A 20,960-nucleotide genomic window follows, 5' to 3' on the forward strand; every position below is an offset into this window, starting at 1 on the left:
CCAGACAGCTCCACTGGGGAGAAGCTCCTTCCATTCATTTTTAAATGGAAGGAGGATTTTTTTAATTGAAAATTGTCACTGATAACTTACGAATACATAAGCAGTACGTAATTCAAGTAATTAATCAAATTAATTAGCATAATTAATTGAGTAATTCAAATAATTAAAATACTAGGAGGCCAAGTTCAGTTTTGAACTGAACTGCTTGTCTTGGCCTCCTAGTACTTTAATTGAAACTAAAATACCTTCCGTGTTGGTCCTTAATAGAGAAATGAACTTTGTTGGATGCAAGTATCAATAAATGGAAAAGGGGGTCTGAATATTACTCCTGGGGGAATTCTGCACTACTGCGCACGTACATAATTAATGAGCCTAGGATTTAGAGCAGGGAGTCAGTTCACTTTATTCACTTTATTCACATTCTTTTACTAACTTGCTAAGTGGTGTTGAGCAAGTAACTTAATTCCCTGTGACACAAATCATCCGTAAATGGGGATAATGCTTACCATTCTCACAAGATGTGAGTCTTAATTCATTAGTATTAGGTAAGTGCTTTGAGATTTTTGGATGAAGATGCTAAAGAAGGGCAAAGTATTATTGGAAGAGATTACTGCAAGTCCTACAGTGTACTTTTACTATATCCAGCCCATGTACTCCACTGTGTGTAAAAGGACAACTCTCTCTTTATAGAGCATTATATCATCCTGATCTGTAATAACAGCATTTTGCATTATGAGTTTATGCCTGAGGACAGAAGGGTGAATACTGATTATACTGATGGTGCGCCAGGCCAAGTTCTATACTGAATTACTCCCATGCATTCCCCTATACCCCCCTGAAATCAGGCAGAATTTGGTTTGGACACATGGAAAGCAGATGTAATTTCATGAAATTGCCCTACCTCATCCTGTTGCAGTTTCTCTAGCAGAACTGTCACAACGCTAGCCAGCTTGGTCTCAGCTATAAAGGCAATCCTGAGGGCAATTTTGCCCTTATCTTGGTCATCCATATTTGCCAGGAGGGAAACAACCTCAGTATAAACACCTGAAATTAAATAAAAGGATTCGGCTGGTTACCACTGATAGTAGAAATTGATGCCGGTCTCTTTAATTCACTGTCCAGTAAAGATCCTGCAGGAGCCCAAACACTGAGAAGTAGACCTGGGAATCATGTAAATCCTCTTCCTTGCTCCTGATGACCAGGTTTGTTTGCTGAACTACCCAATGTGTTTGGGGGGAAATCATAATGAAGAAAATTTGCTCCTTTCAAGTAGATTCCCATGTAAATTAATCTTCCTTTCCCTCTTTACTATCAATTCAAGAGTTTTGATCGCATACAGAATAATAATTTATGGTCAAAATTTTCAAAACTGGGTGCCTAAACTTAAGATCCTAAATCCATATTAAGGCACCTATGCCCTGAGTCAGCATCCTAATCACGTGCTTAACTCTAAGCCAACAAAGAGACCTAAAGTTAAGCAAGAGTTTTGCTTAGTCAGGGCCTCATTTTCAAAAATCCTGAGCATCCAGATGTACCTATTGGCTATGCTGGGAACTTTTTGGGGCTCAGTATCTCTTGAAAATCAGGCCACTTTTTTAGACCTCAGTATGAATTTAGAAGCCTAACTTTAGGCCCCCTGTTTTGAAGAAAGTCTTTAATCTTATTGTATGGTCATTTAAATACTTGCAGAGAAGACTCATGGAACAGAGTTCATCCGGTTGCCTGTAGAGGTCATAAAGGACTTTTCCCCCCATGCACAATTGACTAGGTGTATGCTGTGAGTGGGGTCGGGTGGTTCCCTCCAACCTTCATCTGAAGCATCAGGGACTGGCCATAGCAGGAGAAGGGACACCTGGTAAGGTGGACCAGTCTCCTAAAGACTGAAATGTTTTAGTCCAAGACAAGTTTTTGGGTTCAGTGTAGGGTTGCTAGGTGACATTTTAATGGCCTGTGAAATACAGGAAGTCAGACTAGATGATCTAATGGTCCCTACTGGCTTTAAACTCTACGAAACTATGAAATAGCTGATATATTAAAAAAATCCGGATTTTTTTTTATCCCATGTATCTCTTAGCTGTGGCCAGAAATTCTCCAGGAGACTTAATATTTAACAAGAACTCTGAAATGCCATATTTATCTGTCTCCATTGTAACAGCATTCCAAAGCATGAAAGAGGAACTAACAAGATTTCCCCTTCCCAGGAAAGACTGCTTGAGGTTAGGTGATTACCCATCCTTTATGCAAATTGCATCCTTCAGTTCTAACACCCAGATGCAAACTGAATCATAACTGTAACCTACACTGCCCATCTAGCTGCAGTAGTGATAGTGTGGGATTAGGAGCACTAGTGTTGCTAAGAAATGTGACCCCATGCTTTCTTATCCTGCATTTAAGATATTAGCAGAGCTTCATTTAGACAGCTAGAGGAGAAGTCCTTCTGCATTTTTTTGTTCTAATTTCCCCCATCTCTGGTGGATTCCACAGCTAGATCTTGGCTCCATGGATGCAGAAGACACAAAATGAGGACCCATAATAAACCTAAAACAACTGGGAGAAAAGATGGAAGATCTCCCGCATAGCATTCAATAGAAACTCAGATTCTCAGGAAAGTTTGCAGGTCCAGAGGCTGTAGGCCAACTCCTCAACTGGTGTAAATCAACACAGCTACAAGGAAGTCAACAGAGCGACACTGGTTTACAGCAGCTGAGGTTCTGGTCATATAAATGGAGAACATTACAGCTAATCTATCTGTATGCCTATGCTTTCTAAATGTGTTTGTGATTATAGAAAGGATATAGAGAATACAATGCTGACCCTTACCTCTGTCCATTACCTCCTGCTCACTCACAAATTTATTCATGTTTAATACTTCCTTCAGTCCGACCTCCAAAGAGCTCCCGTACTGCTAGGCAGCTGGCCTCTCAGTCAGTCATGTCCAGGATAGCCAGTTAAGATTATGCAAGCACTATTATGACATCCATGTGACTGTGGCACACCACATAAACTGCTGCTGACCAGGTATGTGATGTAATTACATGGTCAAAGTTATTTAGGCTCCTAACTCGCACTGAAATCAATAGATGTTAGGAACCTTAATACATTTCAATATCTGGGCCCATACATGTAAGCAGTCCAATAGGTGGCTAAATTTGCTCCAGTGTCGAATTTCTCATTCTCTCTACATCATTTTGAATTTTGGTTCGGTCCCTCTCTCAGTTTGCCCCACTTTCCACTATCGGTTTAATCTGAAAATCTGCTCCAGGTTGAAATTATATAAAATAAAAGCACCAAAGAAAGAAAGAGAAGAAACGGCCTTGGAGAATGCACAGTGACACTTGAGTGTGGTTGGTTGGCGGGTTTCCTTTGCTTTTTAATTTGGTTGATCAAAAAGCCAGATGAAACCTTATTGAACTGTATTACAAATATTGATTTTATATTGTTTTACAATGAATTGAAATTTATACTTCATTTCCATGTCCCGCCAAACAAATCAACGACATTAATTTGTATTGTGTTTAATACAGTGTGGTATCATATGTATGGCCATATGTAGAGCCAACACTTGATTTTGGAAGTTATGTTGCCTTTAAAGCATTCAGAGTGATGACACTCTTTGAAATAAACCATATGGAAAAAGAATTCCAATTACATTTGTCCCTTGCTATGCATAACTTATTTTGTGCCTTTCTACCCTTTCTGATTTTGTCCTTACACATATATGCTATTCTTTTGTACTCCGCCTTAGTAACTCGTCCATGTTTCCACATTTTGTAGGATTTCTTTTTGATTTTCATGTCACAAAAAACTTCTGATGGAGCCATATTGGCCTCTTACTATTCTTCCTGTCTTTCCTTTGCATTGGCAGTTGTGCCTTTAATATTGTCTCCTTGAGAAACTGCCAGCTTTCCTGAACTCCTTTATGCCTTAGATTTTTTTCTCATGGGTGGCTACCGACCAATTCTCTGAGTATGTTAAAGTCTGCTTTTTCTAGTCCTTCTTCTATCATTCTCACTCCTTCCTTTCCTTAGAATCATGAAATCTATCATTCATGATCACTTTCACCCAAATCACCTTCCACCTTCACAACCAGCTCCTCCCTGTTGGTCAGAATCAAGTCTAAAATGGCTGTCCCCCTGGTTATTTCCTCCATTTTCTGAAACAAAGCATTGTCCCCAGTATATTCCAGGAACTTATTGGATAATTTTGTGTTTTGCCATATTCCTTTTTCAGTAGATGTCTGGGTAGGTAAAGTCCCCCATTATCATCAGGATTTGTGTTTTGGATATTTCTGTTATTTGTTCTAGAAATGCCTCATCTCCCTCCTCTTCCTGATTTGGTGGTGTCATAAGTATAAAGGGAAAGGTAACCGCCCTCTTGTGTACAATACTGTAGAATCCCTCCTGGCCAGAGACTCCAAAGTCCTTTTGCCTGTAAAGGGTTAAGAAGCTCAGGTAACCTGGCTGACACCTGAGGAAGGAAGGTTACATTGATTTCTCTGTGTCTGGGAAGAAGCAAGGGCCAGTGCTCTGAGCGCAAGGTCAGGATCTGCATTTAAATTCGGAGTCCGCGGCTGGGTTGGTAGGGGAGCCATGCTCGCTCTCTGGGTGAAATCCACCCCGCACAGGGGGCCGGCATGAGGTCGAGACACCACTTAAGTCCATATGGCTTGTATACCACGTAAGCTGAAAGGGTTCAGCAATGCTGAGGCCTCATGCTGCCACAGGGGTGAACGGTGCCCTCTCGGTTCATCTAGTGCAGAGCTCGGAGACTAACGCTGACCTGTCTCCTGGTGGAGCCGTGTTTAGCTAATGCGTCTAATTGCTTTGAAGCCCCAAAGGGCTGGCTCCCTCGCGCTGCCTAGTCCTGCGGTTGCCGCTGTGTGTGTTCGCGGCCCGATGGCCAGTTTGGTTCCCTTTACAGAGTTAAGGGTGGATCCGGATGGGACCTTTCAGATTCTGGGGTCGTTTGACAGACCAGGGTTTTTGAACTTTGCCAACTCCCTTCCAAAAAGGGGTGGGGTGGAGGGTGCACCTGCCTCCCTCCCCAGAATCTGAAAGGTCCCCTCTGGATCCAACAAGAACCTGCTCCTAATGATGGTCTGGCGGATAAGGCAGCCGACGGGGACTCTGCGGAACTGGGTTCACATCCTGGTTCTCTCGTGGATTTACTCTGCGACCTGGGACTTGGCATGTACCCAACCCTGTGCCTTGGTCCCCCCACCTATAAAATGGGGATAATCGCCCTGTCTTCCCTCACAGTGTGTTACAGCTTGTGAGATGCTCCCATACTAGGCTGATGAGGACCACCTGGATGTCTAGACAGGCAGCACAGAGGGAGGGGAGGGCGGCGTGGATCGTGCCTGAGCCATGGGACGGTTTCATTGGCCTTCTAGTCATTCGAGATTTCCCCCCCCTTGGGTTGTGACGGCTGCGGATGGCACTCAGGTGCCCTGCACTCCTGCCTATCCGTGTAACCCCTGCCCGTGATCACACACAGGCCTTGCTACAGGAACTGAACAATACCTAGAGCATTGGGCTGGGATTCAGGACTCCGTGGTTCTTTTCCTAGCTCAGCCGCTGGCTTTCTGGATGACCTTGGGCGTGTCATGTCACCGCCCCGTCTCTCCGTTTCCCCATCGGTAAAACGGGGGTGTGATGATCCCGGCCTCCTTTGTAAAACCCTTTGAGACCAATTGATGCAAAGCGCTAGGGATGTTTCCCAGCATCTCTCTGCAGCCGCGGGGGCTAGAAACATACGTCCAGTTTCTTAGACAAAAGCTGAGATTCTTCCGTAGTCCCATGACCCCAAGAACTGGTGCTCCATGGGGTGAATACCCTAAATCACGAGATGGGTGATAAAGCCACCAGAGTTGGCAACTGGTCTTCTGCCAGTCAGCCCATGGGCCTGCCCTGTCCTGGATCCCACGCACCCTTCTCCTTTGTACTAGTGCCAGGCATCCAAAGGACAGAACAGAGGCCAGTGCTGGTGCATGGATCAGAAGGGCTTGGGGGGCTCAGTTTAAAGGCTCTGAATAAGGCTAGGTATTACGATGATAGTTTGTTGCAGGGGCGGGCAAAGAGAGTGGCGTGTTATGGTGATTCAGCGTCCATGTCTCTGCTCTGCTTTCAGCAGCTGCGGTCCTGAACACGGCAATGCCAGCCCCAATGCAGCCTGCCCAGCCGCTACAGGCTCCGCTGACGGTCCAGCCGCGGCCCTCCGTCCAAACGCAGGCCGTGTTCCAGCCGCAGCCCACACTCCAGAGCCCGCCGGCCATCCTGCCCCAGCCCGCCGCCGCGCCGCCACCCATGGCAAAGCCGTTGGAGACGCAGACGCAAATCACAGTCCAGCCTGCGGGATTTGCCTTTAACCCTGGCATAGTAAGGAGCTGGTGTGACGCTCCAGAGAATCTCTGGGAGCCGAGCTGTCTGTCCTGACGTCGGGCAGTCGGTATTGACAGAGCAGCTCACAAAGGGGCCTGATTCTGGCCCCTTGTGTCATCATTTATACCTGCCCAGAACAGGAGGCAGTGTTGCCTAGTGGATATAACACTGGACTGGGAGGGAGGAGAGCTGTGTTCCATTCCTGGCTCTGCCACTGACCAGCTGGAGGACCTTGGGCAAGTCGTTTTGCCGCTCCGTGCCTCAGTTTCCCCATCTGTAAAAATGGGGCTGATGATACCCCCTTTGTAAAGTGCTCTGAGAGCTACTGGTGGTATGAGCCAGGTGTGGTTATTAATCATTCTGACAGGGATTTTTCCCATGCATAGGGAGCGGGGTGGGAGAAAGGACACGGGGACTGGTGGGAGCAGCCGGCGGGTTGGGCTGGCTGCCGTCACTGATAGAACAGAAGCAGGCTGGGTGGCGAGCCGAGATATGCGGAGTCTATCCTCGAAATATGGTACCTAGAAGAGGAAGGATGGCCTAGTGGTTATGGAACTTTGCAGGCCTGGAACTTTGCAGGCCTGGGTTCACTTCCTTCCTGCCTCCTAGGCTTCCTGCCTGCAACTGGGCCGCAAATGAAGCTGTGACTGTTAGCGTGTGGAGGCATCCGTGCGCTAGCTTTGATCTAGCTAGTGAAGCTGTGGCGGCATGGCCTAACTGCCCAAGTACAAGCCCGCCGGGAACGCTGGGTACAAATTCAGGTCGTAAGCCGGCCCCAGGCTCTGTCCTGCTGCTACGGTCCCCCGGGCTAGCTAGCTTAATGCTAGCAGGGCTATGCCTACCTGTGCTACAATGACATCTTCATTTGTGGTCTCTCTGCACCTCAGTGCCCCATCTGTAAAGTGAGGATAGTAGCACTGCCCTGCCCTGCCCCCCCGGGGTTTGTGAAGAGGAGAACAACAAAGATTGTGAAGTGTCGAGATACTACCGTAATAAGAACATAAGAACGGCCGTACTGGGTCAAACCAAAGGTCCATCCAGCCCAGTATCCTGTCTACCGACAGTGACCAATGCCAGTGATCTCTCTCCTGCCATCCATCTCCACCCTCTGACAAACAGAGGCTAGGGACACCATTCCTTACCCATCCTGGCTAATAGCCATTAATGGACTTAACCTCCATGAATTTATCCAGTTCTCTTTTAAACCCTGTTCTAATCCTAACCTTCACAACCTCCTCAGGCAAGGAGTTCCACAGGTTAACTGTGCACTGTGTGAAGAACTGGGGGGCAGATAAGTACCTAAGGCCGCTAGAGGATTCCTCCCCATAAGAGGGAGCCGGAGGGGGGGTTTCCCCCCTGAACGAGACATGGCTGAGTGCGTGTGTTTAACCTCCGACTCCTGTTTTCTCTACAGATCAGCGCAGCTTCTCTCGGGGGCCAAACCCAGCTCCTCAGCTCACTGGCCGCCGCCCCGGTGATCGTGAACACCATTCCCAGCGTCCAAGGGATAACAAGCCAGATCCTGACCAACGCCCAGGGACAGGTACGGGCTCCCATAGACAACAGAAGGAAAACCCTCCCTTGCCACTCATAAAGCCTTCCTATGGACATCCTCTCCCTTCCCGAGAGCTGTCACTCAGGATAAAGATAGTCATAGAGTTCAAGGCCAGAAGGGACCGCCAGATCAGCTGGTCTGACCCTCTTGTGTATCATAGGCACCACTCAGACAGAATTAGATCCACATGTTGCAGCCCACGGGTGACACAACTGTGCCCCCAGTGCCCAGGGCCCATGCAGAGGCAGGGAATTGATTAAGTGAGGTATGCCCAGATGATCCTAGTCAGTGACCCTGGCCCCGTGCTGCAGAGGAAGGTGAAATCAAAGTCACCTGGGGGAAGTTTCTTCCCGATCCCACATATGGCCATCAGTTAGACCCTGAGCATGTGAGCATGAACCAGCCAGCCAAGCACTTGAGAGAGAATTCTCAGCACCACCCCAGAGCACCGGCTCACCCCATCCAGTGTCCCGTATCCAGCCCCAGGAGGGGGGAACTCCATCCTGTCGGACGGGAGGCGGGGAAGGGTATTGGTATGCCACGCACCCCAGCTCCCGTTCTTGTCTCCTCTGCAGGTCATTGGGACGCTGCCCTGGGTGGTGAACCTGGCTGGGATCACGACGGCCAATGCCACCCCAGCTGTTTTGCCGGCCCAGAACCTGCAGGTGCAGGCGGTGACCCCGCAGCTGCTGCTGAACGCCCAAGGGCAGGTCATCGCTACGTTAGCCAGCAGCGCCCTCCAGACAGCGGCCATCCGGAAACCCAGCGGCCCAGAGTCGCCGGCAAAGAACGAGGTGAGCGGCGGGTGACGGCTGTCGAACAGGCACCTTCTCAGGGAGCCAAGCAGCTAGCGTCTGTGGCCACGCGCCAGCGTAATGCCATGCGCAGCAGCTCCCCAAGGCCTGGGGAGGTTGGTGACTTGGGCACTGGCCCTTTACGGGTCCACTTACTGAGCTTTAAACAACCTGCGGGAGCCTCTGCCAGGATCTAGCACCCTGCTGAATTCTCCGGTGCCCCGTTAGGCTGTTCAGAGACTGAGCCTGACCTCTCCCTTTGGAAGGAGTCAAGGTGGCAGCTCCCTCCAGACGGGGAATTGCCGTAGCAGAGCTGTGCTGTGCCCCCTATGCAGAAGCCGGGTGGGTGGCCAGGGCTTTACCGCAGCTGAGAGCTTGCCACAACCCTCTCCATCCATCTGGACTACGTGCACTGAGCCTTGTTGTTTGCTGTGTTACCAGGTTCAGCCAATCCAGCCTGCCCCTGTTCTGCCCCAGCCAGCTGTGGTCATCGCAAACCCAGCCCCTGCCGCTAAGCCCTCTTCCGCGCCCGTTCCCATCACTTGCTCGGAGACCCCGACAGTGAGCCAGCTGGTTTCCAGTAAGCACCGCTCGGTTCCTGTCCATTTCATGCGGGGGTGGGGGGGCAGGCGGCTTGCACTCCCTTTGTAGGAATTGGAGAGTGTGTGGTGTGACCCCTGAGGTTTAGCCCTTCTCAGTGATTGTAGGAGAGGAAGCAGGGTCTAATGGTGAGAGTACAGGACACAGAGCCAGTATTGTGCACAATGGGTTATTGTAGGGTCGCTGGTGAGCTCCGAGCTGCGCGCGCTGGGTCGTTATTGCAGGGTCGCTGGTGAGCTCCGAGCTGCGCGCGCTGGGTCGTTATTGCAGGGTCGCTGGTGAGCTCCGAGCTGCGCGCGCTGGGTCGTTATTGCAGGGTCGCTGGTGAGCTCCGAGCTGCGCGCGCTGGGTCGTTATTGTAGGGTCGCTGGTGAGCTCCGAGCTGCGCGCGCTGGGTCGTTATTGTAGGGTCGCTGGTGAGCTCCGAGCTGCGCGCGCTGGGTCGTTATTGGAGGGTCGCTGGTGAGCTCCGAGCTGCGCGCGCTGGGTCGTTATTGGAGGGTCGCTGGTGAGCTCCGAGCTGCGCGCGCTGGGTCGTTATTGGAGGGTCGCTGGTGAGCTCCGAGCTGCGCGCGCTGGGTCGTTATTGCAGGGTCGCTGGTGAGCTCCGAGCTGCGCGCGCTGGGTCGTTATTGCAGGGTCGCTGGTGAGCTCCGAGCTGCGCGCGCTGGGTCGTTATTGCAGGGTCGCTGGTGAGCTCCGAGCTGCGCGCGCTGGGTCGTTATTGCAGGGTCGCTGGTGAGCTCCGAGCTGCGCGCGCTGGGTCGTTATTGCAGGGTCGCTGGTGAGCTCCGAGCTGCGCGCGCTGGGTCGTTATTGTAGGGTCGCTGGTGAGCTCCGAGCTGCGCGCGCTGGGTCGTTATTGTAGGGTCGCTGGTGAGCTCCGAGCTGCGCGCGCTGGGTCGTTATTGTAGGGTCGCTGGTGAGCTCCGAGCTGCGCGCGCTGGGTCGTTATTGGAGGGTCGCTGGTGAGCTCCGAGCTGCGCGCGCTGGGTCGTTATTGGAGGGTCGCTGGTGAGCTCCGAGCTGCGCGCGCTGGGTCGTTATTGGAGGGTCGCTGGTGAGCTCCGAGCTGCGCGCGCTGGGTCGTTATTGGAGGGTCGCTGGTGAGCTCCGAGCTGCGCGCGCTGGGTCGTTATTGGAGGGTCGCTGGTGAGCTCCGAGCTGCGCGCGCTGGGTCGTTATTGGAGGGTCGCTGGTGAGCTCCGAGCTGCGCGCGCTGGGTCGTTATTGGAGGGTCGCTGGTGAGCTCCGAGCTGCGCGCGCTGGGTCGTTATTGGAGGGTCGCTGGTGAGCTCCGAGCTGCGCGCGCTGGGTCGTTATTGGAGGGTCGCTGGTGAGCTTCGAGCTGCGCGCGCTGGGTCGTTATTGGAGGGTCGCTGGTGAGCTCCGAGCTGCGCGCGCTGGGTCGTTATTGTAGGGTCGCTGGTGAGCTCCGAGCTGCGCGCGCTGGGTCGTTATTGTAGGGTCGCTGGTGAGCTCCGAGCTGCGCGCGCTGGGTCGTTATTGTAGGGTCGCTGGGATGGGGCTGATGTGGGGGTTGGGGACACAGCTGCTTCCTTCCCTGCCCCAGCCCCTGCTGACAGGAGCACAGGGGGCTGAGGATGAGGGGTGGCTGGGGTGCACAGGGCACTGTACAGGGAACAAACTTCTGAGGCTACAGCAGAGGGGACAGCAGCACGGAGCTGGGGGCAGCCTCCCTGGCTGGGGGTCTTCATGGCACATGAGTCTTTGGCACAATGGGGAGGATTCTTGGGGGACAGCGCCGGGGAAGCTCAGGGCACTGGGAGAGGAGGCCAGGGCTGGGGTACAGGCAGCAATCAAGAGGGGATCACAGGTCGAGCAGGGGATGGGGTTGGGTGGGGGAAGATGTATGCAGAGACCTGAGCCATGGAGCCATGCACCGCTCGGCCCGGTTCCCCAAAGGATCCTTGGTGAAGGACATAAATCCACACCGTGTAGAAGTCAAGCATACGAGTTTATTACACACAGCGCTGGCGGAGTGTCACCTGGCTTATTAGGCTCAGAGACCCTGTCAATCAATTGATTACAATGGAATATATGGATTTTCCATGGGCGGGGGAAAGTGACGGGGTAGGCAGTTCCACACCCCGGGATAGGTTTTGCAGCAAGACAAGAAAGCACATTAGCCAATGGTTAAAAGGTTACATAATGTCTCCGCCCATGGTCTCAAGTTAGCAAGTTAACATTTAATTAATACTTTGATAAAATGTTATTAGTATAAAATATCTATGTTGAATTCTGATTTGGGGTCCATAAGAATGGAGCAACTCCTTTGATTGTCCAACAGGTACATTCCTAGGGTTAAAGCAAAGAAACAGTGAAAGGATATGGCAATAGAGATTGTCTCCTTTATGTCTTAAGGCAGGGCATTGGTCCCTGGGAAAGGAGGTGGAAGGATGCCATATTTTATACTGACATGTGCCAACTTTTCATAAACTCAAGGTTGGATCTGTGGGAAGACCGTTTCCCTACAGAAGAGACTGACACAATAGGAACAGGGATCCCTTGTTCAATCTGAAACATTGGATGAAACATAATTATTCAGTTATTGCTTCAACATCTGGCATTTCTACTGACCAAGCATTTCTTAGCAAAGGCAATGTTATCTTGTTTACCCCAGCTTTCTCTTAGCTGATCACTATTTGCTAGGCCTCTGGTCTCTAGACCAAACTCTGGACTTTGGGTCTGAAAAAGAGCTGGCACAATCCATATACCAGGTTGTTATATAAAATGCACATGGATTTTAACCCTTCACTTGGGAAAACACAGGGGACTCCCAGGAAATGGGGTTCTCTTGCTGCTAGGGCAACAGGAGTGATGGAAGCCTGAGACAGTGAATGGACTCCAGATATCCTGGAAATAGAGAGATTAGATAGAACGGGGATGGCTGGATGGAAATACACAAAATCATGTTCCAAATCCTACTTGATGTCTCTCCCAACCTCTGGGTGTGAATTGCCCTGCAGTGCCCAGAGGTGCCTGACCCGAGAGGCGCAGCCATCACTATGTGTTAGTGACGGCTAATAACAGTGACTGCTGATTTCCCTTGTGCCTTCCCCATGGGGCAGGGATTTGTGCTCTAACCACCCCGTCTCTGCTGTTCCCTTCCAGAGAGTGCCTGGCTGCAGTTTCCTAGGGGCCCAAAGGGGGCGGCAAAGTCCATATTAACCCTTTACGCCCTGCATGCCATGTCGTTCGTGCTATGGGCTGTGCTCCTCGCCGTGGCGATTGCGAAGTGTAAGTATCCCGGAGAGTGTTTAGGACCATGACAGAGGAACCGGCCCAGTGGAAAAGCCCAGGGGTGCAATCCTGGCTCCATTAAGTCAATGGTCAAACTCTCATTGGCTTCAACGAGGCCAAGATATCACCCCACATGTCCCTCCCAGCCCGAGCCGTGTCTCTGTCAATGGCCAGCGTGGGGTGTTGCAGGGGTTGGGGTATAATCCCCCATAATGCACTTCACTGTGTCCTAGTACTGCTAATTGTAAGACAAGGCTCATTAAGTCAGGTCACCTGACCTCCAGCTCACAGCAGTGGGGCCGATAGGCACCGACTCCACGGGTGCTCTGGGGCTGGAGCGCCCATGGAAAAAAAATAGCGCGGGTGCTCAGCACCCACCAGCAGCCCCACCAATCAGCTCCTCCCCATCCCTCCCAGCGCCTCCTGCCTGCCATGATCAGCTGTTCAGCGGCCTGCAGGAGGCACTGGGGGGAGGGGGAGGAGTGGGGGCAGGAAGAGGTGGGGCGGGACCTCAATGAAAGGGGTGGAGTAAGGGTGGGGCCTGGGTCAGAGAGGAGGTCCAGCAGCCCCAGGGAAATCACATTGTCTGCACCTCTGGCAGGACCCCTTCCCAGGACCCGCAATCTGAGCAGGGACACACTGGAGTGTGATGCTTGAATGTATCCCCATGTTCGAGAAGCCAGTAAAGTGTGTGTTGGGACCCCCTCTGGCAGCTGCTCCACATTGGATGACAGACCAACTACTGCTGCCGGCTAACAGAGTTACTCCTTTAGCTCAAGTGGTTAGAGGTCTTTGCTGCAGGGGTCAGCTATTCAAACCCTGCTGATGACCCCGGTGGGAGATTACACACAGCTGCAGTGTTGCCAACTCTAGGTGATTGAATTAAAGCCCCAGCTCCTGGAGTCATGTGAATAGGTGAGACTCTCAGCTTTCATTTAAAAAATTGAGACAGTTTCTAGTTGCAAAGAAAAGCCTGAGAAAGTGACATGACAGCTCAGGAACCAGAAGGCAAAGAAAAAGATCCAAAATTTATTATTTTTTACAAAGCTCATGATTTTTAACCCAATATCATGGGTTTTTTAACATTTGGGGTTGGCCAGACTGCTCCAGAGTGGTCCAGGGGGTGGCTCAGAGAGGACTGGGAGATTGTCTCCCCCAGACACAAGTGAGCAGTGGGAAGCTGGGAAATGGAAATGCAGCATTCCTCCCTGGGCCGTGACTCCAAACTGAAAATCCATCCCTACTCGGAGTCCCCCAAACCATATAAACAACAGCTGACGTCAGCCCCTCTTTCTAGATGCAGAGATGTCCAAGGAGCTGGAGCAGATGCGGACTGATCAATCCGTGCTCAGAGCCAATGGTAAGAATTCAGCTTACTCCCAGGTGTCTGTTTGTTGGTATTACTGTTGTTACCCTTTTGGCCCAAGACAAAATCGGAGGCCTTGCCAGGTTTGTTCCCATTAGGGGGAGCAAACACTGCTCCCAGGCAGGTCTGTTCTCGCTGTGACTTGTTTAGTTACTCGGGGTCCTGTTCCACTGAACAGGGCAGGAACTAACAGCAGCAGCCAGGTTCTTTGCTCAGAAATCCCCACAGTTGCACCTCCAGCGAGCTCTGTGCCCAGGGAGCTCTGTCTCCACTTCCTCCCAGGGTCCCACTCACAGCTCCTTCGGCCTTCCACCCATGCAGCTGGCAGCCGGTTTCAAAGCAACTGGGGCTGTAACCTGCGTCACCCTCAGACCAGCCCACCTGAGCTCTGACCTGCCATGAAACCTGGCTGGGCAGTTGCCTCCACTGTCTGCATCTATTTCAGGCCTACAGAGGCTTGATTGCTCCTCCCGCACTTGGTACCCATTGGCTTTAACGAGGTCTGTCATTGTCTGTGGATCCCACATGAGGGCAGTCAACAGCACCCTCCAGCATAACACTATTAGGTGTATTATGGTAGCAGCTAGGAGCCCCACTCACAGCCCAGACTCAAAGTCTCTTGACTTTTCAGCAAAGGACATTCTTGATGAGGTGCCCCATTACTCACTAGTCTAGGGGGGACCCTAACTAATCCCACTAGCTGGCTCTCCCCTAGGCAGGGCTGGCCGACAGCCGTGGGTCTGGGGGAATGAGCACAGGGCAGGGAGTCAAGGGGTCCTGAGTTCTAACCTTGCCTCGCTGCCTGGCCTGGGGAAATTCACTCCCATCTGGAGCCTTAATGACCATCAGGGCAAATCCACCCACATGCAGCCTCCTCCAGGGAAGGAAACCAGCCCTGGGCGGCCCTCGTAGACTCGCTCTGCTGGGGAACACGGTCCTTCCCCACGAGACAAGTGTGGGGGAGACAGAGGGTTCCCAGCTCACCAGGCTCTGTCTCTTCCAGGCTTCGAGATGTCAAAGCAACTGGGGATGCTTCATTTCAATCAATCCACCATGCGCAGCACTGGTACATACCCGAGTCCTCACGATCCGCAGCCTGACGTCCCCTCTATGACTCCTCTGCACCTCTCATCTCACCCCTTTGGCCTTCCTCCTTCCTCCTCCTCACAAGCCCCTCCCTACCCCATTCCCCATTTCCTGCCCAATCTCCTCCCCTCCCCGCTCCCGCTCAGCCCCGGTCCCCGAGATTCCCCAGGAGTGTGATGGGCTCTGTTTCTGTCTCTCAGGGGAGGAGCTGGCCAAGGAGCTGGAGAGGCTGCAGTTGGACCAGGCCACGCTGAGAGCGGAAGGTGAGGGCAGGCAGGGGTGTGGAGCAGGGCTCAGGCGGAGGAAGGGGGGGGGGGAAACAGCAGCGGGAAGCTGAGATGGGGCTGCAGAATCCCAGCCCTGGGTGGCCATGGCAATCTGGGATCCCCCCCACATCGGATCCAGCCTGAGCGAGTGACATTTGTGATTCATTCCCTGAGATGGAGGCACCAAGGCAGGAAACCCAGGGCCAAGCCCCTCCCTTGTGGACCCCAGCGGGGACGCAGCCAATACCCCCGGAGCCTGTGCTCTGGGCTCTGTGTGCACCAGGGGCCCCATTGTGAATGGGGGGAAGCTGATTAACCCTTTAGTGCCGGGGATTCTCACTCCAGTGTGTTCCCAGTCTGGCCTTCAGGGAACAGTCTGGGCTGGGCTGCTACAGAGAGGCTGTTTCTTGATCCCCAAAATCATTTGGGGGAAAAGCTGGGAGGAGATGGGGGTCAGGGACCCATTAGGGGCCGAGGTGAGGCAGGTAGATTCAAGGGATGGGCAGAAAAAGGAGACCCTGGTGTAATAAGCTCAGGGTGTTGGGGAGCCAGGGGTAGGGAACTGGGGGGCAGGGCAGTGGGGGAAGGGGCAGGACTCCTGCTGGGGTTTAGAGAGAGAGAGGGGGCAAGGTTGAGCTGAATAAATTTGACCCTGGTGAAAGGTTGGGGTCCTGCCTGAGTGTTCGGCCGGGTCTCCAGTCCCTAATGACTGTATTGGACCAACTGTAACAAGCTCGGTGCCTCCCGCTGCTGAGAAAGGGGCCCTGTTTCAGTGTCACAGCCAGGCCCCAAAGCCCGGTGTTTACGGTCTGTACACAGACACGCCAGGCCGAGTTGCACACACCCACGGCTCTGGCTACCTTCTGGCAGCTTTGGATGCACAGAACATGGTGAGCGCCACTCGAGGCTCCCAAACTATTTAAAGGGATGGGACCCCGTTCCCATACACGACGGCTGTGTGTTGTGTTTCCAGTGTCCAGGGATCTGGCCAAAGCGAAACATGACAGAGATGACATCAGGGCCGAGACCTACAAAGTCCTGGATGCCGCACAGAAAGGGAACGGTGAGATACACGCCAGCCTCAGCTCTCTCTTCGTGGCAGGGGGACCATTTTCTGTTCTGCGTCTGTACAGCGCCTGGCACAACGGGGCCAGATTTGGGGGGGGCTATGGCAATAGAGATAATAACACTGAGTAATTCTCAGCCCCTCGCGAACATTAAGGGCCTTCATATTCATTGAAGCCATTATCTCAGAGATGCTATCGCCTGTGACACCATGCTCTCCCCACCTACCCACGGCACTGCGGGGGGGAGGGGGGGGCGCTGTGCTGCAGGGAGTGCGGGGTCTGTAGGGGGCACTCTTTCCTCACAGTCAGTGCTGACCGCAATCCCCAGCGCGATCCTAGGGGGTGCTCTTCCCTCAGAGTTATATGAGGGATTGTGCTGTAAGAGTCCGTTTAATGTTTCCAGCTGCGTATTAAGCAAAGTCTCTATCGTATCTACCCATCCATCTCTCTCTTCTCATTAGCTAAGTGTTTAAAAACCTGCTGGCAAGCTCAGAGTAAATAGTGATTTGTTCCATTGGGAAATGACTCAGAATTTCCTCCACATTTAGAGGAAGCATAAAGTGGGTGAATAACATTCTCCCAGTGACCTTTCAGCTGAGCACTTGCTGAAATGCTTTCCAGGGGCAGGGCCTGCTTGAAGGAAGCTCCCGCGGTACCTGGCAGCTGCTGAAGGCAGCCCCTCCTGCCCATACCTCCCTAGTCACGCGCTGGCTCTGCTGTGTTCTCTCCGACAGGCACTTCCCGGTGCCAGCCTGGCTGGGAGCAGTACCGAGGGAGGTGCTACCTTTTCTCCTCGTCTGCCCAGGGCTGGCCAGGGGCCAGAAGGTCCTGTTTGAGCCAGACTGCTGACCTGGTGGTGATCAACGATCAAACGGAGCAGGTACGACCTCCCGACTCCCCCCATTGGGTAAAATGCACCCATGCAGAGGGTCGCCACGAGGCCTAGCTTATGCTCCAGTTCTAACCACCCAATCCTCTGTGTCATCCGCTCTAGAATTACTTGGCCATTAAAGCTGATTCTGTTCGTCATTGGATCGGCTTCACAGACCAAGGGACCGAAGGCGTCTGGCACTGGGTGGACAATACTCCTGCAGCATTTACGTAAGCATGGTGCAATCCTCTGCTCTCCCCTTCCTGCCCCCGGCCTTCCCCAGCTCCCCCTGCTCCTGCAAGCGCTTTCCATCTCAATAGCTCAAGGCCTGGGACAGCACCACACAGGTTTTATTTCATGCCCTGATGACTGACCGACTCGAGCCTTTATCAGTCCCCCGCAGGTCACTGGTTCGAATCTGGTCCAGGTCTGTAGCGACTACATGGCGTTGCTGCTGGGTGCCCTCGGTATGAAACAACCTTGATAGGTCTCAGCCCAGTTCCCAGTGAGGAAAGCATCCACAGATTGCACTGGGGGCTTGTCGGCCATCACAGCCGAGGGGCCGAGGACTGAATGGGCCAAGGAGATAGAGCGCCCCTCTCAGCCTACAGAGGGGTCTCTCCAAGGCAGGGCAGGTCTGAAACACCATGGCAAGGAGAAGTTTGTGCTGCCATAGCCTGTGTAGGTTGCAGCTTCTACCACTGATAACGTGACATCCTCCACTGCATCGATGTGAACTGAGGGCCTGTAACTGTAAAATCCTGGACCAGTGGTTAGAGCCCTGCTCTGGGACTCAGTAGTGCTGGCTTCCATTTCCAGCTGTGCTGCTGGTCTGCTGGGTGGCCTTGGTCAAGTCACTGCCCCACTCTGTGCCTCAGTTTCCCCTTCTACAAAATGGCCAAATAATGCTTTGTAAAGTGCTTTTCTCTCCCCTGATGAAAGGTACTACCTCCAAGCTAGGCGTTATTGATCCAAAGGAGCAGCTCCATTAACTGGTAGTAGGTTGTTATCCTCTAGTGGCCCAGTGACGAGGCTTGCTCTGCTAGCAGGTGACACTTTCCCCAGCCCTGTGTTGATTTGGATAATTCAAAATAAAAACATCTGTCTGTTTGGGGGGGGGGATATAATAAACTCTTGAGTTTTGGGGTGAAAATGCCACAAACCCCCTTTCAGGGAGAGGCAGGCTGCCTTCCTTGGAGGCCATGTTGTTCACTCCTTTTCCTGAGGCCCCCTTTATGCAGCTCCGGTCCCATCAAGGGGCCATAAAGGGAATGTAATCTCCCACACGTACACTTGCCCAGGCTCAAGGGCCTGGAGAAGAGCAGAAAAGCCCCATACGTAGGGGTGGGGCTGGAGCACGGCTGGGCTTTGGCTATTTTTGGCTGCCCACAACACCGCAGGGGCCTGAGCATAAGTTAGACCAACCCTGAGGCTGCTCTAGGTTATGCTGAGGGGGGACCCGGTTACCAGGCAGCACATAGATGGGAGCATCTCAGCCGGAACCGGTGGCCCAGTGGCTTGAGGGATCTTCTCTTCCTTCCCTTTCAGGTTTTGGGCCACAGGGGAGCCCAATAACATGTACAGTTTTCACGTCAGAGATGAGGACTGCGCCCACCTGCACGAGAATGGCCGGTGGAACGACGAACCCTGCAACTTACACTACAGGTGGATCTGCGAAAAAGCTGCTTCTGTCTAAATGGCCGGAGTCCCGCCCTTGCTCTGAGCACCGGCTGAAATGTACCCCGGCCCACGAGGCCTGTGAACCATTCCAGCCCCACACCAGTCCATTAGGGTTACCAGCTTTCTAACAGCACAAACTGAACACCCTTGCACTGCCCCAGCCCTGAGGTCCCACTCACACAACCCTCACCTCCATTGCTTGCTCTCCCCCATCTTCACTACTTTCACCAGGCTGGGGTGCGGAGGAGGTGAGGGCTCTGGCTGAGGGTGTGGGCTCCAGGCTGGGTCAGGGGGCTGGGGTGCGGAGGGGGTGAGGGCTGCGGCTGAGGGTGCAGGCTTCAGGCTGGGGCTGAGGTATTCAGAATGCAGGAAGGGACTCAGGGCTGGAGCAGGGGGTTGGAGTGCGGATGGGGCTGCAGGCTCCGGGTGGGGGTGCAAGCTCCAGGCTGTGGCCGAGGTGGTTGGGGTGTGGGAGTGGATGGAGGCTTCGGTTGGAGGAGCGGACTCTGGGGTGGGGCTGGAGATGAGTGATTTGGGGTGAGGGAGGGGGGTCAGGGCTAGGACAGGGGGCTGGGGTGCAGGAAGTGGTGCAGGCTCTGGGAGGAAGTTTGGTGTGCAAGCTTCAGCCAAGCAGTGCTTGCCTCAGGCGGCTTCCAGAAGTGGCCGGCATGTTCGGTCCCTAGGCAAAGAGCCTCGGCATGCTGCCTGCACACGTGGGCACCACCCTCGCAGCTCCCATTGGCCACAGTTCCTGGCAAATGGGACCTGTGGAGCTGGTGCTCGGGACGGAGGCAGTGCCCCTACGCCTAGGAGCCGGATATGCCGGCCGCTTCCAGGAGCCACGTGGAGCCAGGGCAGGCAGGGAGCCAGCCTTTGCCCCACTGTGCCACAGACTGGACTTTTAGCGGCCCGGTCAGTGGTGCTGACTGGAGCCGCCAGGGTCCCTTTTCAACCGGGCGTTCCAGTCGAAAACGGGACACGTGGCAACCCTACAGCCCAGAGGGCTCCTGTGCTCCCTCTTCACACAGGGGCAAATTTCTCCCACGGTGGAGATGCTCCACGCTCTGCCACTGCCACCCTGCCCCCTGCTCACCACTGCTTCATGTTTACAAACTTGCTGTTCGCAGTGCAAGCACCTTCTCCCCTGTGATCCCCGCCGCCTGCATCGGGCCCCCATGTTTCCCGCCCGCTCTGAACACCCATCGCTGTGTGAACCCACCGGTGCCGGTTTTGGTGCCCTATGGGGGAGGAGGCAGTGGTTAAAACAGGGGGCTGGGAGTCAGGTCTCAGCTCCAGGTGATGTTGCTCCCGGCTGTGCTCTGCCAACCCTGCTGTGAAATGGGGCTGAGAATGTCTCCTCCAGCTGTGGGCCGGGCGGCCTGGCGAATGGAGGCTTTAGACCCACCTTGCGATGCTTGTGTGGTTGTGGCCATGTAAGTGGAGAGGGCCCTCAGAGCTACACGAGATGCGGAGGGTGACCTTGTGTGGAATACAGCTGCCTTGGACTCAGAACGTGTGCCGGTGTAAACTGACTCGTTTCTTTGTGTAATTCTGGGTGTGCACTGACCAGAGGGCTGAGGTGTGCATACACACACACACAGATGGGCTGTGCTGGGACCACAGGAGGTCTCTTCTCATCTGCAGCCAGAGGCTGGTGGCGACCCCATGATCTGCTGGGAGCTACTGGGGCTCACATTGGGCTGAAATGGAATAAAAATGGTGCCTAGCTCTCATGCTGGGCCCTGCCCAGGGGTGAGAAGGGAGAACGGTCTAAATCCCTCCATCCTGACATGACTCCAGGAGCTGAGGCCCTAGGCAGGGGCTTGTAGCACCTAGGCCTTCATCCTGTCACGGGCCTCATATAGGGGGAGGATTAGGAGGAACAGGCCAACAGCCACATTGGGTCAGACCAATGGCCCAGTGTCATGTCTCTAACAGTGGTCAGTGTCCGATGCTTCTGGCAGGTGGAGGTTTAGGGACACCCAGAGCATGGGATTGTGTCCCTGAGCATCTTGGCTAGTAGCCATTGCT

The 20,960-nt window shown here is 53.3% G+C and overlaps 2 protein-coding genes across 3 annotated transcripts; both read left to right on the forward strand.

Moving 5' to 3' along the window:
- The first annotated feature begins 6,120 nt into the window (after nucleotides 1–6,120).
- LOC135977123 (POU domain, class 6, transcription factor 1-like) lies at nucleotides 6,121–9,740 on the forward strand. Its single transcript, XM_065576269.1, has 4 exons — nucleotides 6,121–6,377; nucleotides 7,795–7,923; nucleotides 8,511–8,729; nucleotides 9,171–9,740. The coding sequence occupies exons 1-4, from the start codon at nucleotides 6,153–6,155 to the stop codon at nucleotides 9,378–9,380; spliced, it is 783 nt and encodes a 260-aa protein (XP_065432341.1). The 5' UTR covers nucleotides 6,121–6,152; the 3' UTR covers nucleotides 9,381–9,740.
- Nucleotides 9,741–12,443: 2,703 nt separating this feature from the next.
- LOC112061180 (C-type lectin domain family 10 member A-like) lies at nucleotides 12,444–20,445 on the forward strand. 2 transcript variants are annotated; one of them, XM_065576008.1, is made up of 8 exons: nucleotides 12,444–12,590; nucleotides 13,891–13,953; nucleotides 14,963–15,025; nucleotides 15,246–15,308; nucleotides 16,285–16,374; nucleotides 17,113–17,258; nucleotides 17,373–17,479; nucleotides 18,798–20,445. In XM_065576008.1, exons 1-8 carry the CDS (start codon nucleotides 12,542–12,544, stop codon nucleotides 18,943–18,945), a joined length of 729 nt encoding a protein of 242 aa, XP_065432080.1. In that variant the 5' UTR covers nucleotides 12,444–12,541; the 3' UTR covers nucleotides 18,946–20,445. The 2 variants fall into 2 exon arrangements, with proteins under 2 accessions (XP_065432080.1, XP_065432081.1); XM_065576009.1 differs by lacking the exon at nucleotides 14,963–15,025.
- Nucleotides 20,446–20,960: the final 515 nt, after the last annotated feature.

This window comes from Chrysemys picta, chromosome 22, assembly GCF_011386835.1.
Source record: "Chrysemys picta bellii isolate R12L10 chromosome 22, ASM1138683v2, whole genome shotgun sequence".
Lineage (NCBI taxonomy): Eukaryota > Metazoa > Chordata > Testudines > Emydidae > Chrysemys > Chrysemys picta.

Coding starts and splice junctions, on each gene's coding strand:
- LOC112061180 (XM_065576008.1), top strand. CDS start 12,542: ATGTCGTTCGTGCTATGGGCTGTGCTCCTCGCCGTGGCGATTGCGAAG. Junction 13,954..14,962: donor ATCCGTGCTCAGAGCCAATG/GTAAGAATTCAG, acceptor TGTCTCTTCCAG/GCTTCGAGATGTCAAAGCAA. Junction 15,309..16,284: donor GGCCACGCTGAGAGCGGAAG/GTGAGGGCAGGC, acceptor TTGTGTTTCCAG/TGTCCAGGGATCTGGCCAAA.
- LOC135977123 (XM_065576269.1), top strand. CDS start 6,153: ATGCCAGCCCCAATGCAGCCTGCCCAGCCGCTACAGGCTCCGCTGACG. Junction 6,378..7,794: donor TTGCCTTTAACCCTGGCATA/GTAAGGAGCTGG, acceptor TTTTCTCTACAG/ATCAGCGCAGCTTCTCTCGG. Junction 8,730..9,170: donor AGTCGCCGGCAAAGAACGAG/GTGAGCGGCGGG, acceptor CTGTGTTACCAG/GTTCAGCCAATCCAGCCTGC.